Raw genomic sequence first — 18,259 nt, 5'->3', positions numbered from 1 at the left:
CTTTCCTTACAGCACGTGAGCCTTGGAGATTGGATTCAGGTCATCTGGACTGTTAACGAAGTGCTTTCACCTGCTGAGCCACCTTGAAGGCCATATGTCCTTTTCCTTTCTAGAAATCTTACTATTTGCATGTCTGTTTCAACTTTCAACAAAATACATTCAGTGGTGCAACCTGGGAGGCACAGCTTCAAGTGCTCTGCACATGTGCACTGTGGCTGTCAGACCCGGATTTCATCCCTTCTGTGAGGACAAACAGAGTAGCTGGAGACTAGAAGTAGGAAAGAAAGAGGAGCTTTGGCGGTGAGATGTCTGGAGGACTCCAACAGATAAGATGCTAGTCCAGATGTAGAACTCCGCCTTACAGGTAAGGAGGCTGCCGAGACACAGGAAGGAGAACCATCACCTTGGTCAAGAGAGTGAGCCTGGGCACCAGACTGCCAGGGTTGGAACCCTATGCTTCCCACCTCATTATTACAGCATGAACTTCAGTAACTTCCATCTTCCTGTGACTTAGCCTCTCCACCTGCAAAGTGGGGTTTGTATCATTCTATTATCACAGCATTGCAAGAGCTGAATTAGGTAATTTTGAAAAGGAATTAGAGATAATGAGCACCTCAGCAGTGTTGGCTGCTACTGTTTACACTCCCTGGTCAATGAGCTAACCAGCAATGACCCACATTCTGAAAGGGGGTTGGATAAGCATCATTCTGTCAGGTGCATGATACTTTGGAGGCAAAGGCAGGAGGATTTCTCTACGTTCAATGCTGGCCTGGTCTACGTAGTAAGTTCCAGGACAGCTAGGGCTATATGGGGCAACCCATCTCAAAACATCCAAGAATCAGCCCCGTCATCAGTTCATTAGTACAACAGAATTGAAGAATGTGACAGTACCTGTCATGAGCTTGTCCAATATCTCTGGCTTCAACAACTGAGAACATACATAACACGAGGCATCATATGATGGGCATGAAATGAATCATGATATCCACTATACAAGTTACCAGAAACTTCTGATTAGAAACCACTTCTTCTCTTCCGTTTACACCTCATTTTACGACTGCATATTTTAGTCAGTATAAATAAAAAAAAAGAAGACATCTTATATAGAAAATGCATAATAATGCAAAAAACCAAAAGCAGCTATTAATCAACCTGAAGTAAAAGATGTATGGTACATAAAGCAGAAGGAAAACAAATAACATAAAAATGGAAATGTGTAAAACTCTAATAAATTACCTCCTTCTGAACAGAGTTATTAATATTCATTAAATTCCACACAAGAAGCAATAACCTAATGGACAGAAGGAAGATGCTAATTTCTCTAAGTGGGTCAATGATGACAACAGAGCACATTCTAGAAAACCTCGCTGCAAAATAAAAAAGGTTTTCCTATGTAGATCAGCATTCTTTTTTTGTTTTGTTTTGTTTGTTTTTTTGTTTTTCGAGACAGGGTTCCCCTGTGTAGCCCTGGCTGTCCTGGAACTCACTCTGTAGACCAGGCTGGCCTCGAACTCAGAAATCCGCCTGCCTCTGCCTCCCAAGTGCTGGGATTTAAGGCGTGCACCACCACCGCCCAGCATAGATCAGCATTCTTAAGAGAAAATAACGGCCTTTGACAATAATGCGGTTCCTTCCCATAATAGTGAACAACTACACAGTGAGCTACACACTCAAGACTACAGTGATCTGGAAAAGAGAGATTCCAGACATTGTTTTCAAAAAAGACGTAACTGTGTGCTTTGAATCAAATCTCAGTCAGATTCATAGAAACAACAGCTATTATAATTTTTATATAAAGTCATTTTTTTCTTGAATGAAATTTAGTCATTAAAATAAGTTCTGTAAGTTTACTTTAACTCTTAGCTACACTTACTTTATTTACTATGTTAGAGGCCTGCAAACCTTCTTGATTATACATCTCTACGGAAAAGCTGATTTTTTAAAGTTAACTTTTCTAGTTGGTATGCAAAATAATAGTAATGAAATTATGACATTTCAATACACAATTGATCATTGGTAAAAATTATTTTGAGTTAACTCCTCCAAGAGTGGTGCCCCACCTCACTGCCTTTCTATCCACCCTGCTGTCATTCAATATATTAAGAACCAATGAACTTGAATTCTTAGTATAAATAAAAAGTGGCAAATCTAATATTTTCTTCGGGTACTACAACAACAGATCATTGTGTGACTATATATTGTAGACCACTGAGCTATATGCTAAAGACACTGATTTGCTACTTCAGTATTATTTTGTACTTATATTTTATTATTCTTCAATTATTATGAGCTATATGTACTTCTATAGGGAAATCAACAACTTTGTTCCTATAAATCACTTTAGATGAAAAAAGAGGTGAATAATGGTTTATTGACTTGTACATACATAATCATACCCAAGTAGCAAGATTTACTAGTCACTGCTGAGCCGAGTGAGAAACATATGGATGCTTCTAATGTTTTAAAATTATCGTATTAAATATGGCCACACAATAAAAATATACTCATGATCATCATTCATTACAGAAGTGTAAACTCAAACCACAATGAGATACCGTACTTCACATCCAGTTTTGATTTAGTTATAATTAAAGGTAAAACGCAACATACATTGGCAAGGATCTAGAAGTTAGAGCCACATATGCTGATGGAAAATGAAACAGCACAAGCATTTAACAGAAACTGTCCAGCAATCCTCACAGTGGCAACATAGAGGTACTACTGTGTGATCTGCCAAGCTCACCCCTAAGGTCCATGCATAGAGAACTGGAAACATCTGTCCACATGAAAACCTAAAGCTAAGTATTCACAACTTCGATGTTTCCATTAAGAGATAAAAGGCAGAAACAAGAAGTGAGCTGTCCCAAACGCATGTGCGTGTGTGCAGCACTAACTGGACTGATGCGTTACTACTGGATGGCAAAAGGAGGATTTGAAGTTGGGAGGTAGACATGGGGGGAGAGTCCAGGAAGGATCAGATGGGAAAGTTGGGGTGAATAAAATATATGTTGTAGGGCTGGAAAGATGGCTCAGTGGTTAAAAGCACTGGCTGATCTTCCAGAGCACCCACCCAGGTTCGATTCCCAGCAACCCCGTGGTGGCTCACAACCATTCATAAATCCTGCTCTAGGGGAGCTGATACTCTCCTCTGGCCTCCATGGATGCAAAGACATATGCAAATACCCATATACATAAAATAAAAAATACAGATCACAAACAAACATGAGTGAAATTCTTAAAGAATAACATTTCCTAATGTTCTTCTTTTTGATAAAAATCAAAAGAGCCTAAATAAAAATTAGAGATTGAACGTAAAGGTGGAGAAAAGCAAGAGGGATGGAGCTCATGAACACTAGCCAGTGGTGAGAGAGGCGCAATTCTGGGACTATATTAGAAACCATCAGCGGCCGGGCAGTGGTGGCGCATGCCTTAGATCCCAGCACTTGGGAGGCAGAGGCAGGCGGATTTCTGAGTTCGAGGCCAGCCTGGTCTACAGAGTGAGTTCCAGGACAGCCACAGCTACACAGAGAAACCCTTTCTCAAAAAAAAAAAAAAAAAATTAGTGGACTTAGATGGGTCAATTTTATGTACACAAATTGACTGCAAAGGCTAAAAGGCTGTTCACCAAATCCATTGTCTTCATTTCCAGATCCTGCCAGTTATACATGTCTAAGTCTAAGTCTCTTACAGTGGGGTTTTAGAGTGGGTCTCTCCCTCCAGTGTTATCTGAGTCCGTTTGCACTTGGCTCTGGTCGTAACAACTCATTTGACTTGCTAACTCTAGACATAGTCCTGTCCAACCTGCAGACTCCCACCAAACAAATCCCTTTCATTCCTTTCAAATTTTGTCAGTTCTGAAACTAATAATTTAAATGAAGAAAGGGTGGGCTTCCAGCTACCACTGAATCAATCATTCTGTATAAAAATCATTTACAGCTGTGTTGATTTTTTCTCAGCCTTTGAATTTGTGTTCCTGAGCTAGTTATGTGTTGGCTAAGCTGTCTGAGATCAGAGGAGCTGGGAAAAGTCTAACAGAAACTGAAGCAAAGTATCACTTTCTCAATTTTTTTTTTTGTCATTTAAAAGCTCTTAAATTTAAGAAGAAACTCATTGTAAAGAATGAAAATAGAAAAATGTTTCTACCTGACTTTGCTCAAAAGTCTGTCCTTAGTTCTCATTTTTCAGAAGTACCTACCATAAAGAAGCCAGTTAAAAGCTGGGTGAGGTAGAGAATGCCCTTCAGTCTCAGCACTCGGGAGGCAGAGGCAGGCATCTGCATCCTGATCTATGTAGTAAGTTGCAAGATAGCCAAGAGCTACATAGTGAGACCCTACAAAAGAAGGCTTTAAAGCTATTAAATGTTAGATATAGTCTGTAAATTGCAATATTAAAAGTTGCTTTCTAAGAGCTAGGGAGATGGCTAGTGGTTAAAAGCAGTGGCTACTCTTGCAAAGGACTTGGATTGGATTCCTAACACCCACATGGTAAGTTACAACCATGTAACTCCAGTTCCATGGGCACTGATACCCTATTCTGGCCCCCCTGGGCACTAGGCACACATATAAGTACATAGACATATATCCGGGCAAAACACTCATATGCATGAAATAAAATAACTGAAAAAAAAATGAAATTGCTTTCTACTGCATTAACAATACAGCTACAAACACCAAAATGATACATTTCAACCCTTGTTGCTTTGACTTAAGAATTATAACCTCTGTGAAGCATGGTGTTTCACGTCTTTAATCCTAGCACTTGGAGGCAAAGGCAGGAGGATTTCTTGAGTTCCAGGCCATCCAGGGCTACACAGTAAAAGATAGTAATTTTAAATCTTAGAGCCAGGTTACCAGTTGTCTGCAAAAATAAATTTACAATTTTAACATAACCAGGCTCATTTGTAGCAGAGGAGAAAATGTCCTGAATAAATTATGAGGACTGGCTAAGAAAGCCTTGGCTTTCATTTATCACAGCAGCTTAATTGCTCATCTAGCCACTCCCTCTTAGTCATAAATCACCCTACAACAGTCCTAATAAATGTGTTATCTAAAGACAACCAATTTAGTCTTACAAAGTCATTCAATTTGATTAACAATATCATGCTTTAGCAATTATTTGGAACTAAGTTTGCTCTTTAAAAATTTTTTTAAAAATTGTTTTTGAGACTGGGGTTTGACAAGTAGCCCACATTATGCTGAAGCTAGCCATCCTGCTAAATTCAGCCTTGTAGGGATCACAAGCAGAGCCGCCGAGCCAGCTCAGAACAACCCAGGTTATTCTGAGAGGGCAGGACTGGGAGAGGTTGTTCACACTGCTGTTAGTGTCATCCAACCTGAACATGGCCTCCTGAACCTCACAGTGGGCATTTGCTTAATTAGTAGGTGAATGAGTGGTTGTAGCATGCCTTAGAACCTCGTCCACATAGGAAACTGCACACGTGGCTTTACTGAAGATTTCTGTGTCCTGGAGATGTGCCTTTAAACAGGGAGCGTGTAGTTAACAAGGATCCTCAGAGCCCTCTACACTCTGCCCTTGACAATGATCTATCCCCTCTTCTCCAAATGCCGTCAGCCTGCTATTTGTGAGCAGTCACTCTTACCTGGGTCACTAACACCTATAAAACATGTTCCTCTAAGACAATGAACTGTTTGGGCACTATGACATCAGTGGTACAGCTTTCACACCTGACCCCAGCTTGTCTCTCAGCACAAGCCTGCCATCTCCCTTGAATCTGTTCTCAAGCCACACTCAACTCCTTGCCTTCTTTGATACTCTTCATGTGTCCACAAGTACTGTGGATACCATCTCTGCTCATGATCTCTTTGCAATGCTTTTCCATATGTTCTTGCCGAATCAACTGTTCCACATATGTATTTCACTACAACTTATGCACTAGAAATAGATGGTCTGTCTGTCTCCTTTTAATAATGGTATCCCCATGGACAGGGAATTTGACATTCATCTTTGACTGTTCATCGCCCCAGCACAAGTATTTGTCATATCACATAGCTAGCTGATCTTGAAAACTGTTAAATGCAAATGACTTGTCTAGAGGCTTAGTGGGGGTGGGGTGGGGAAAACTAAGACACATGGCTTTCTTGCTCCTGATATACAAGCTAGGCTTTATGTCAAAGTCTAGCTACTTTTAAAAAGGCTTCTCAGAAAAATAAATGATTCTTTAAATCTTTTGGGGATATAATTTAACACCTAACCTGTGGACAAGGAATGGGCATGACCTGGAGATAAACGGGGGAGAGAAAGCAACAGTTCAGGCTACAATCAGAATCCACTTCTCTTCCTAAGGAGTGCCTGAGCAAGAGAGCGAGCGAGCAAGGGAGCAGAGTCCCTGGAGCTCAGGCCCTCTCCTCAGTGCCTCACCTTACAATTTTGCATTTGGTTTTTATAAAGGCATTGTTAATTTGTAAATGTGGTTTCTAGCCAGCAGAAGGCATCGACTTAAAAATATCCTATTCTAAATTCTGTACAGCCAGGCTGCCTGCTACATAGTTCTCAGATAAGAACTTTTTCACAGGAAAAAAGGATAATAAAAAGACTTGAATTTGTTGACGGTCTCTTATATCTTTCAACACTTCTGTCTCACGCTTTTCCTGTAATAAATATGAGAAAGGGTAAACAGAACTTTCTTGGAAGAAGACACACACCTTGGAGGAATGTGGCAACATAGAAGCAGAGTTCATGCATATGTACATGCAAGTATGTGTACACATAAGTATACACATTTTACATATTCCTATCCTTTAACATACTGTTCAAGTGCATGCCAGTGGGTCTCTAAAGGGATAACCTTTTCTGCCCATATAAACATCTTACACTTACTACACATAGCAGCAGTAGGTAGCTCTCTCTCTGCCTATGCCCATCTCAAGTACAGGACTTCCAAGAACATTCTTGTCCTGGAAATTTTGTCCTGACTCCTCTCTCTAGCTATGTGGCTAACCAATGACTGAAGTTAATATTATTTCTAGGGTAGAGGCCTGACTAGGGCCTAAGACTGGATTGGGAGTTAGTACATATGCTGTGACATGAGTTCTATCAACTGACAGACATGACAGCAGCTAGCACAACTAACTGCACTCTACACTTAAATCAGGAGTTGGAGATGAAGCAAATCTGTACTAAGGAAGCCCAGGTTGCAAACAGCAGAAACAAGACGGCATCTGCACCCAGAGAAATGCTTGCCTGAAGATCTATAAGGCAATTCATTTTTTCCTCCGGTTTAGCTCAGTTTCTATTTTTGACAAAAGAAACCATTAATTATCCTGTCATCATGAACCAAATAACAGGAAGCAATATACACCTTTATTAATTTTTAGAAGCTCATTAAACTCAATTTTACATTAATAATTTTTCAAAGGACAGTGCACAATTGAGACTATAGAACTTCCTGCTGAATCTATTTTGTTTCATAACAAAACCCTAAGGTAAAATTTTAAGAAAAAATACACAGAGAACAAAGAAAGTAAGAACTAGAAACAGACTCAATTGTAAACAAAAATGTGATATATTAAATCACTGGAAATGGGAATTATTCAATAAATTATTCTAGAACCTTGCAGAAAATGACATCAAATCCCACCCCCAATATATTCCACTTTAGCGTTTTAAATGTCAAAAGAAAGCAAAGGAAAGGGGGACAGAGAAGAAGTAGAGGAACAAACAGATTAACTAAAAATTACTTCATTCTATTTTTTGAGTGTTTGTTTTGGCTGCACGTATGCAGAAGGCAGCACATGATCCTCTGGAGGCTGGCTTATGACTGGTTGTGAGCCACCTGTGGGTGCTGAGAAGCGCATCTTATTCTGCAAGAGCAACAACTGCTCTTAACTGCTGAGCCATCTCTCTAGCCCCAGATAACTATTTTTAATTTTCTTTTTTTATCATTGCAAATGCCTGGGATCTATGCCAGCTCTATCACTGAGACATACCACATCACCTAACTATTTATCTGATCTCAAGGTAGGGAAAGGACTTTCTGAATAAAACACCAAAGGCAGAAAAGATGTTAGATTAAACAGGCAAGAATGAAAGAATTGTTATCACAAGAAAGTTTAAGAAAATCTATACTTTCTAAGATAGCGCCAATAAAATTAGGACCCAATATACTTTCAATAGACATGCCAGACCGGCTACTCTTTCTAACATATTCAGGTTTCACTTGTCAACCCTTCAGCCAATGACAGGCTGCGTGTACAGCAGTCTCATGATCACCACACAATGGGAAACTTCTTGCTTAGTGGTCATTATACTGCACAGTGCCAGTGAAGTGCCAGGCTTGCCTGTGAGGTGAAGGGCAGCACATACCCTGTACAGAGAGCACAGCACCTGGAGGTGACCGCGTGTATTCCTTTATATGCTAACTAAAACTCTCTAAGCAGTTTAGTGTATTTCTACACAGACACAGTAAGATGAGGAAAACAGCCCTAGGTAGGTCCTTTACCAGGCACTAATGAGGAAGCCCAAGATCGTCCTGTCCCAGGAGACAGCATTTATGGCCCCCTGAAGATCTTCCAAAGAGACAAGATGTGGAGGAGGAAGACAGTAAAATTAATGATTCTGAGGTGAAAACCTCTGCTAATGTGGGTGTTTATTTCTTGGTTGAACTAAACTACCTTAAAATGCCTAAAAAAAGAAAAAAGAGAGAAACAAAACAAAACAAAACAAAAAACCCACCTCAGACTAAAGATAATAATATTTTAATTTTAAGGTTTTAATTCTTTATCTCTTCTCTCTTAACCTCTTACTCTTATCTTAACTCTGCCTTCCCCCTCTCTCCACGCAGCCAGGGCTGGCCTCTACTTTCCTATCTTCTCTCTCTCCTTTCTATAATAAAACATCTTACAACCAAAGAAAAAAAAAGAAGAGGTTTTATCTTTCTAAAATGAATTGTTTATTAAGGTAAATGTTATTACAAGAGTCAAAAAGCTTAAAATTTTTCTAAATTTTGAAGTAAAAAAACAAACAAAAAAACCTTAACAGTTGTGAGAACAAAACAGGACAATAGTTCTTGTAAGGTAATGGGAAACCAGAAGAGAAAAACAGATCTTGTTGGTTAAGGGCTCTGCACGCAGTTATGAAAGTTAAGAATAAGTTCCTGTTGTCCTGTGTTAAGTCCTTGCAAGTAAAGGTTTCCATCTGTAATTAAGAAGTGTTCCTGGTTCTTAGATCTGGTGGAAAGTGCTTGCAGTCCATTCACATGATGCATACACTGTTTGTTCCTTCTCTTTCCATTGTATCTTTTTACCAATGTGTTACAGTCACTCTCTGCCCCCTGTGAACACCTTATCTCTTCTATAAAAGGGACTTCAAGAGGCCAGCAGGAGCTGCTCTCTCAAATCCTGTCTTAGGGTGAAGCAGCCAGCTGGTCAGTCCCAGGTGCACCTCAAAATTCAGCTTGCTTTAATTGAATAGTGAATTCGGTCTTTTCTCAAGGTTCTCAGGTTTGTTTGTTTTTTGTTTGTTTGTTTGAGACAGGGTTTCTCTGTGTAGTCTTGCTGTCCTGGAACTCACTCTGTAGACCAGGCTGGCCTTGAACTCAGAAATCCGCTTGCCTCTGCCTCCCAAGTGCTGGGATTAAAGGCGTGCACCACCACCACCCGGCAGATTCTCAGGTTTAACACTGTAGGTAAGGTTGACTTTTTACAGAAGAAGACAGTTTTAAAGTGAGCTGAACACAGTTGGAGTAGTTTGCAGCCTGCAGCAGAATACAGTCATTTGCTGTGGCCTGCAGCCTGGATCCTGCTGACACACTACAAAGCCTTATAAAGAATGTTTGGGTCCCCGTGAAACCTGCTAGGCCCAGGTTTACCAGAAAATTTGGGTAGGAATCAGGTTAATGATCTTCATAAAATCAGGAGTGCTAATAAAAGACATAAACTGTTAACTAACCTCAGATAGTTTAGTTAAAACCCAAGACATAAATACCCACATTAGCCCATCCTGCACCTGCCCATGGCCATCATTAACCACTCCCTGGGTTCACTCAAAATGAGTCAGCTAAGCTTAAGAAAACTGTGTTAGATGGGAATACAGAACATCGCTGTACACTTATCTAAGTACCATTTACAATACTGCATCAATAAATGTATCTGAGATGCACTTCCCCCCAAAAGAGTATGCTAATGCTTGGCTCCTACTCACCCAAAACAACTTGGGTCCTACAAACCCCATGCATGGCGTGTGATCTAAAAACACATACTACTTATTTATTTATCTATTATATTTTCATGGTACTTTTTATTTTTAGCTATGTTTAGAGGCACCTGCCACTATACAATTCTGCCACTGTACAATTATCTCAATTACTCATTATAGTAGCATGTTATACAAGTTTGTAGCCTTGGAACACACTCATAAACATTATTTTATAAATAAAAAAGGGAACTTTAAAGAAAATATGTTACTTTTCTAACTGTTGTGACCAAATACCTGGCCAAAAAAAAAAAAAACCTTTCAGAGAAGAGGTTTGCTTTGGCTCATGTCTAGAGGATACAGTTCATCATAGTGGGGAAGGCATGGTCGTGGGTGGCTCCTTGGCAATGGGGGCCTGTGGCAACTGCTAGAACATGGAGCAGAAAAGGGGGAATGCTGGTATGCATCCGGCTCTCTCTTCTTCTTAAGTCAGCCCCCACCCACAGTCAATGGATGGTACCACCCACTTCAGAGTAGGTCATTCTTCCTTAGTTAATCCTCTCTGGAAAAGTGTGTCTCCTAGGTGATTCTAAATCCTGTCAGACTGATAAGATTGCTTTTTGTCCTAGTTAGGGTTACTGTTGCTATGATGAAACGCCACGGCCAAAAGAAAGTTGGGGAAGAAAGGGTTTCTTTGGCTCACACTTCCACATCATAGTCCATCACCGAAGGAAGCCAGGGCAGGAACCAGACAGGGCAGGCAGGAGCTAATGTAGAGGCCATGGAGGCGTGCAGCATACTGGTTTGCTCCCTCCCTAGTTCACGAAGCCTGCTTGCTTACAGAACCCAAACCAACAAACAGCCCAGGGGTGGCCTCACCCACATGGACTGGGCCCTCCCACATCAATCTTCAATAAAGAAAATGCCCTACAGATTTGCTTGCAGCCCGATCTTAGAGAAAACTTTTTACAACTGAGGTTCCCTTCTCTAGGATTACTCTAGCTTATGTCAAGTTACATAAAACTAGCCAGTATAACCTCACAGAAGGTTACACACAAGTATATTTAAAAGACAAACACAAAAATGTAACTCAGGACACAATAGGGTTTTAAATTTCATCCAAATGAGCTATACTCATAGGAATCTTGAAAGTTAATGGAATAAAGGCTACTGCTAGTAATTCTAATATAGTCTGTCCACTTTCCTTACTGCTAAAGTCTGTTGAGTGAAACAACAGAAATGATGTGAAAGTCAATGCTTTATACCTTAGCTTTTCACAACTACAGGAATTCAGTTCTGAACTGAAACAAGGATGATCTCCTACCAGGGAACAAACTTAAGAAGTATCAGTACAAGGAGTTACAGCAACATCGCTTACACTCTAAGAGACTGGAAAAGACTGGAACTGGATATACCTCCAGGTCACTAAGACTGCTAGCCTACTGAGTAAGCCTGCTTGTTTAATGTGCCTTTAAGAAAACAAACCAACTTTACTTGTCTTGGAATTTTTATGTAATAGACTTTTACAACCCAAGTTAATGCATTGCTGAAATCTTTTTTCTTTTTGAGAGGGTCTCTCTCTCTCCCAGAAGTTACTATGTAGACCAGGCTGGCCTCAGACTTAAAAAGATCTGCCTCCCCTTGGATTGCTGGAACTAAAAGGCATCCACCATGCCTTGCTCCTAGAGTAATACCTGCGTGTTTTAATAATCATATGCTTAAAACAGCAAAAACAGAAGCTGAAAGTCATCTTACAAAATGAATATCAACCATAAATGTTAAACATAGTAAGTCGTTGTTATGACATTTGTAATACTATTTGTTGTATGGATCAGTTGGGATCAGTGATGTAATTCCATGTAAAAATCTGTTAAATTATCCCTCATTCTTTTCCTGTGTAATGCTTTCTGTGCTGTTTAATAAAGTTGACAGGGAAGCCCTTTGTTAGGGAGAGACACAGAGACAAATTCACAGGGCCGCCTTCAGGTATAGATGCACACTCATACGACAGGCAGACATGGAGCGAGAAGTAAAGAATTCAAATCTGGGCTTGCTTTTGGTGAAATGGCACCAATGGGAGGGGCTCTGATTTTCTTAATGCCATACCTACATATCTGTGGTGACTCTCAGTTTATTATTAATATATTCAAATGAACTACACAATACCACTAACAATGGAATAGCTTCTCTTTGTTTTAGGCTGACTCTGAGCCATTTATCAGTTTATTATTATTTAAATAGAATTAATAAAGTCATGTAGTATTATTGTAATGATCTGATAAAGACTTAACTTTCCAAGGTATTTAAATGCCTGTTCTTAATTTTGGCTGTTTTCCCACCCAGGGCTTTTCTCTTTTGTTTAGTCCCAATTGGGTTTGATACATTAACTGTGCAGAGCCCACTTAAACTGTAATCACATACTTTTGTTATGTATATGTGATCAAGTATAAATAAATATACAAACACAGATAAGTAAATAAGTTAAAATTTAAAATTTAGAATATAAAACTTAAGTTAGACTCTAGGAAGTCAAGGTGAATTATGTAACTCTCACAAAAACAGAAATGCCAATTAGGTTTTTATTAATCTCATTGCTGTTTCCAGTTCAGTTTCTCTGAAGCCAACAGCATGTTGAAATATGTATCTTTCCTCAGAATGGTAGGCCAGAACACAAGAACCACCTTGGAAACCTGCCATTACTTCAGAGTGCTTTTCTTGAACATTCTACTGTAGGCCAAATGAAATTCTCCTTGTCAAATTCCCCTTGTGGGAGTAATGTCAGATCAATCCATGGCTGGACGCATTATATGCTATCTTTGGTTATGCCTAATTTTTATAGCTGATATAAGAGGTGCAATTGCAATAAAAAAAGAGAGCCCTAATGTAACTCGTGTATTAAAGGAATTAAAACCACTTCTTTGCTGGGCTGTACTAAAGGGTGGCCCATGCCTTTAATCTTAGCACTGGGAAGGCAGAGGCAGGGAGATCTCTGTAAGTTTGAGGCACAGTCTATAGAGTGAGTTCAAGGACAGCCAGGGCTACACAGAGAAACCCTCTCGAAAAACAATAAAAAACAAAAACCACGTCTTCTTCAAATAGGTTGAATATCTTTTCCAAATCATCATACAGTGACATTCAAATGTGGTTTACAGCTGGGTTCCACAACCTGCTTCACAGGTTAGTATGGAGAAAATGTATTTCTGAACTGTTCCATTAAAGACAACTTGAAAATATAGAAAACTTGCCGTGGGCAATGGTAGCACATGCCTTTAATCCCAGCACTTGGGAGGCAGAGGCAGGCAGATTTCTGAGTTTGAGGCCAGCCTGGTCTACAGAGTGAGTTCCAGGACAACCAGAGCTACAGAGAAACCCTGTCTCGAAAAAAAAAGAAAATATAGAAAACTCTGCCACATTGTCTCCTATTTTAAAAAACGAGGGGATAAACCAACCTTTAAGTGAAAAGTACTTCTTATACCCTCCATATATTAAAAATTATATTTCCTAGTGTAAAGAAAGATGTTTGCTACCTGATAAAGATGTGTCCTGCAATGTGAAGATTGACCTATATCTACAGGATTATACAATAATTAAAGTATAAAGTACTTTAAAGAAAGAAAGCATAATTGGGTATGGTCATGTCTGTAATTCTAGCCCTTGGGAGGTGGAGGGAAGAAGATCATAAGTTCAAGACTTTCCTATGAGAAGTGGGTGGGACAAGATGGGCAGAGGGAGAACATATTAATGAATACATAAGGAATGAACGAATGGGTGAGCGTACGAGCCTAGAAAACAGGAGAAAATACTTGCAAACCATGTAAGGGGCTTACACCAGAATACAGAAAACTCCACAGAACTCTTACAACTCAAAGTAAAAAGGAGAACCTAACTTTAAAATAAGCAAAGTATCTGAAAACTTTCAAAAGAATATATATATTGTTTCTATATATAGTTTCAATAGATACAGATATAAATATATATATATATATATACACATATATATAAGACATATATTGTGTCTGACCAATAAGAACACAAAAAATGTTCAATATTATTAGTTATTAGAATAATATAGGCACAATAACATAGCAATTTTTTGTTTGTATGTTTTAAGACAGGGTCTTCTTATGTAGGCTTGGGTGGCTTAGAACCTGCTATGTAGACCAGGGTTAGCCTCAAATTCACAAAGATTTGCCTACTTCTGCCTCCTGTGTGTTGGGAGTACAGGAGCAATTTTTAAAACAGAAAATAATATGTTGGTGGCACAGATAGAAACAGGAACCTTTGTGCATTAGTGCTAAGACTTTAAATCAAATCTTTAGAAAGCAGGTTAGTGGCTTGGAAAACTTAAAACAGAGTGAGCATATGCCCAGCAGTCCTACCCTGTTGTCTAATTACAGGCATTACCATGCCCACACAAAAATCACAGTAAATGCTCACGTAATAACTTGTATATAAATGTTCATAGTAGCAAACAGACCAAAGGTAGAAATAGCCCAAATGTCTGACCATTAGTTGAAGAAAAATAAAGTATGACATATTTATAGTAAAATGTTATTTGGCAATAAAAATTCTCTAATATGGACTAAACCTGAAAATACTACACTAAATCAAAGAAAGTAGTCACAGAAGGTTATAGTTTATATGAAATATATAGAATGAGTAAATTTATAAAGTACATTAGCTGTTGCCCTTAAGAACTGAGAAGAGAAGAGAGTGACTGCTCCTGTCACGAGCACTTTAAAGGGTATTTCTAGCGGCCAGAGGTGGCTCAGCGGTTCAGCACTTATTGCCCTTACAAAGGTTCAGTTCCCAGTACCCACATGACGATTCACAAACCAGCATTCATTTCTGATCTCCTTGGGCACTGAGCAAGCATGTGGTACACATATATACATGCACAGAAACACTCATAAAATACAAGAGGTGTCTTTTATAAAATGTGAATCACATTTCAATAAAACTGTTAAGAAAAAACACCAAAAAAAAAAAAAGCTCTATGACTTTTCAAGTAGCATACTTTCCAAAGCAACTAAAGGACACTAGATGACACTCAGCAGGAGTCATCACTGTCTGCAGGACTGTAATAGAAAGGTGCTAAGTTCCCTCTGGAGACCTCGGGGCTGACACTGAAACTGTAAATGTGTATTTGTAAAAGCAACTTATCTAGGAAGCTTCAACCAAAGGCACAGGCACCTCAGGCTGAAGGGCGTTTCTCCCAAACACATGGCTCTTTTGACAAGGATTAAATGTGCTACAGTGTTCTGCTTTTTATATTCTCTGCCTGTTCACCCTTTGTCCATAAAAGGACTTGTGTCTGTCCTTTTAGATTTGAATTGTGGACCCCAAGTATGAGCATCAAACCCCTTTATAACCTAGCTCAAACAAGCAGTGAATATTTAAACTAAAGAGCATTAGAATTAGAATTGTGGAGGTAGCAGCCATGAATGGTGATCCCACACTCTTGACAGTGAGAATGCATTGAGCTAAGCTGGTCTACTCCAGAAATGTATGTTATCTGTTCTGTTAAGTTTTAAGACAGGATCAAAAGCTTGTTTAAGAAGTTACCTGTTCCTTTTTTAAAAAATCAGTTTAAATCATCATACTAACTAAAATGAATGGCACAGGAAATTGGTTCAAATAAATAAATAAATAACCCCCCAAAAATCTATTATCATATACCTTATTCAACATTAGTTGTTGGCTTAACTACCTTGATACCAATAGGAGAAAGATTTTTTTCAAAAATAAATTTACTATAAAAAGTTCAGCTAAGGTTGGATCTGAACCTTAAGTCTGGCCATCAACAGCACAATCTTCTATTTGCCATCTCCGCTCTAAAGTGTATCTGCTGAACGGACAGTCTTCTTCAGATGGCTTCCTTCACAGTATTCCTTACATGTAATTTATTTCATTATTTCTACCTTCCTGAGAAGGAAAACGACTGCACCCTAGCAAACTGAACCAACTGTCTTACAAGTGCTGACGGCGCAAAATTCTTAGGTTCGAGGATGAGGGACTTACAGTCACCTCCGAGTTCCATACCTGGAATGCACTGCGCAGTGGCTTCAGTGGTTATGGTTGGAGCAACCGGGGGCTGCTGTTGACTGGAGCTCACTTCAGGCTCTGTATTAACAGAGGGAGAAAGGGCTACCTCACAAGATGAGACCTGGCTAGGCAAATGGGGCAGGAACTCCTCTGAAGCAACTTGCTCATCCTGTCCAGGCAGCTGCAGGGCAGACAAAGGGATACTGATCTGTTTGTTAGGATGTGATGTGCTCACAGGCATCTGCATGGTCACCTGGTGGGCAGTGCCATGGGCACCAGGGGGTCCTCTGTTTGGTGAAGCCAGAGATACCCTAGCAGTCTTTGGGATGATCGGTCTGGAGATCACAGAGGGGGACGCTGACAGAATGTGTGGGTCTAATTCCGTGTTGATGGCAGATGTTACATGGGGAATCAGTTTAGCAGACCCTATACAGGAGGGACCAGCATGAGTCTGGGGCTTGGGTTTTGCCATCTGTGTCAATGAAAGAGCCGGTCCATCCACTCCTCCAGTCAGCTCTGCATTTGCCACAATGTAATAATCTTCTGGAATCTCTTGCTTGATTTTCTTGATGATGACATCATTACTGCATTCATCGACCATCTGTCCCTGGGAACTTGAATGGATCGAAGATGGGACTATTCCTGGCCTTTTGCGAGCAATGCTTTGAGGCCTCTGGGTTTGGGGTTCAAAGTCACTGTCCTCATCTGTAACAGAAGACTCGCAAACCATGTCAAACAGCGTGTTTTCATCTTCATACTCCTCGACAGCTTCATCCAGTTCAGAAGGCTCACTGCAGTAAGAGAAGTCACAAGAGTCTCTGGTCCGGTTACAGTCCAGCTTTGCCTTCACAGGTCTCCCAGGGTACCTTTCCACAGGGCTAGTCTGTGTCTCAGAAGGCACCCCAATAATACTGGGACTATCAGAATTAAAACTTCGGTTGTCCTGGAAACAAACCCTCTCTTGGGACCCAGCTCTGCAAGTAGCTGTTAGTGGCCAGTGGTACGCATGGCCAGCACTACAGCCCCACATTGCAGTCAGGTTCCCATGGGAACCTTCAGAAAGCAAGTGTTTCAGGTTTGGAATGAGGCTGCAAATGGTCCCATGGCTGTGGGCCCAGCTGACCAATTTGGACAGATTCTCAGATGAGGTATGAAGACAATCCTCCATGTTACAGGATCAGCAGTGTCTTTCCTAAAGGGAAATAATCAAAATGAGAAACTATTATTACCCAAGACATTCCCACATCACAGTTCATTTTTTTTCCAACTATAATCATTTGGAATAAAAAAGGAAATGTGCTTGTAAGCCGCATGTAGATATCATCACTGCATAGGAACAGGGATGGAAAAGGTGAGACAGCTGTCCACACAGGATAGAGTTTCAAGAGAACGTTGTTAGCTTCCTTTATTGTTACAACAATTCCTGCAAAGAAAGAAAGAAAGAATGAAGAGAGAAAAGCTGGGCAGCAAGTGGGGACGAGTTTCTTCATGGTATATTCTCTTCCCATCGTGACAGGAGGCTCATTTGCTCAGTCTTTTAGAAAACCTGTGCACTATTTGCATTAGCCAAGAGGACTGCTCTTCAACATCATCATCTAGTAAACGTCATTACTGGAGGCAGAGCTGAAAACGAAGTGTGGATCCATTGTAGGGTGAATGTCACGGTGGGGAGGTCAAATCTGCTGGACGCTAGAGAACAAGACAACTGAGGTCCACGGAGAGACTGAGGCACTAAAGTTAGCAAGCGAAGAAGAAAGTCTCTGGGGAAAAGGAAGGACAGAATAGAACAAAAAAAAAAAAAATGCTATGAGAGTAGGCAGTGCGAAAAGCAGCAGGAACAGGCAGCCTGGGATTCTTGAGCCACACATCCCAGCCTTTCCACATTCCTAAAGGGACACCTTCATTCCAGTTAGAGGTTAAAAACCCTCTGAGGGCCCCACAGATAAACAATGAAAACAGGATTAAGTCAGAAGCAGTGGCTGTAAGTCCTGGCTGGGTTCTAAGTAGGGACAGAGGATGGGGAAGGAAGGTGCAAAGGGCATGTGGAGTCTTCAGATAAGAGGAA

At 40.1% G+C, this 18,259-nt stretch overlaps 1 protein-coding gene across 3 annotated transcripts in view; it reads right to left on the bottom strand.

The window, feature by feature from the left end:
- The window catches only part of Kiaa1958 (KIAA1958 ortholog), a 135,212-nt gene that overhangs the window by 52,582 nt on the left and 64,371 nt on the right, over positions 1-18,259 (bottom strand). For all 3 annotated transcript variants that reach the window (XM_031377550.1, XM_031377549.1, XM_031377551.1), the window contains exon 2: positions 16,192-17,386. In XM_031377550.1, the coding sequence (XP_031233410.1) occupies positions 16,192-17,362 (1,171 nt within the window). In that variant the 5' untranslated portion in view covers positions 17,363-17,386. The remainder of the gene's footprint in view (positions 1-16,191; positions 17,387-18,259) is intronic.

The sequence above is a fragment of the Mastomys coucha genome, unplaced genomic scaffold, assembly GCF_008632895.1.
Source record: "Mastomys coucha isolate ucsf_1 unplaced genomic scaffold, UCSF_Mcou_1 pScaffold18, whole genome shotgun sequence".
In the NCBI taxonomy this organism is placed as follows: Eukaryota; Metazoa; Chordata; class Mammalia; order Rodentia; family Muridae; genus Mastomys; species Mastomys coucha.
The sequence above is the reverse complement of the archived record's forward strand: the minus strand, read 5'-3'. Positions and strand labels throughout refer to the sequence as shown.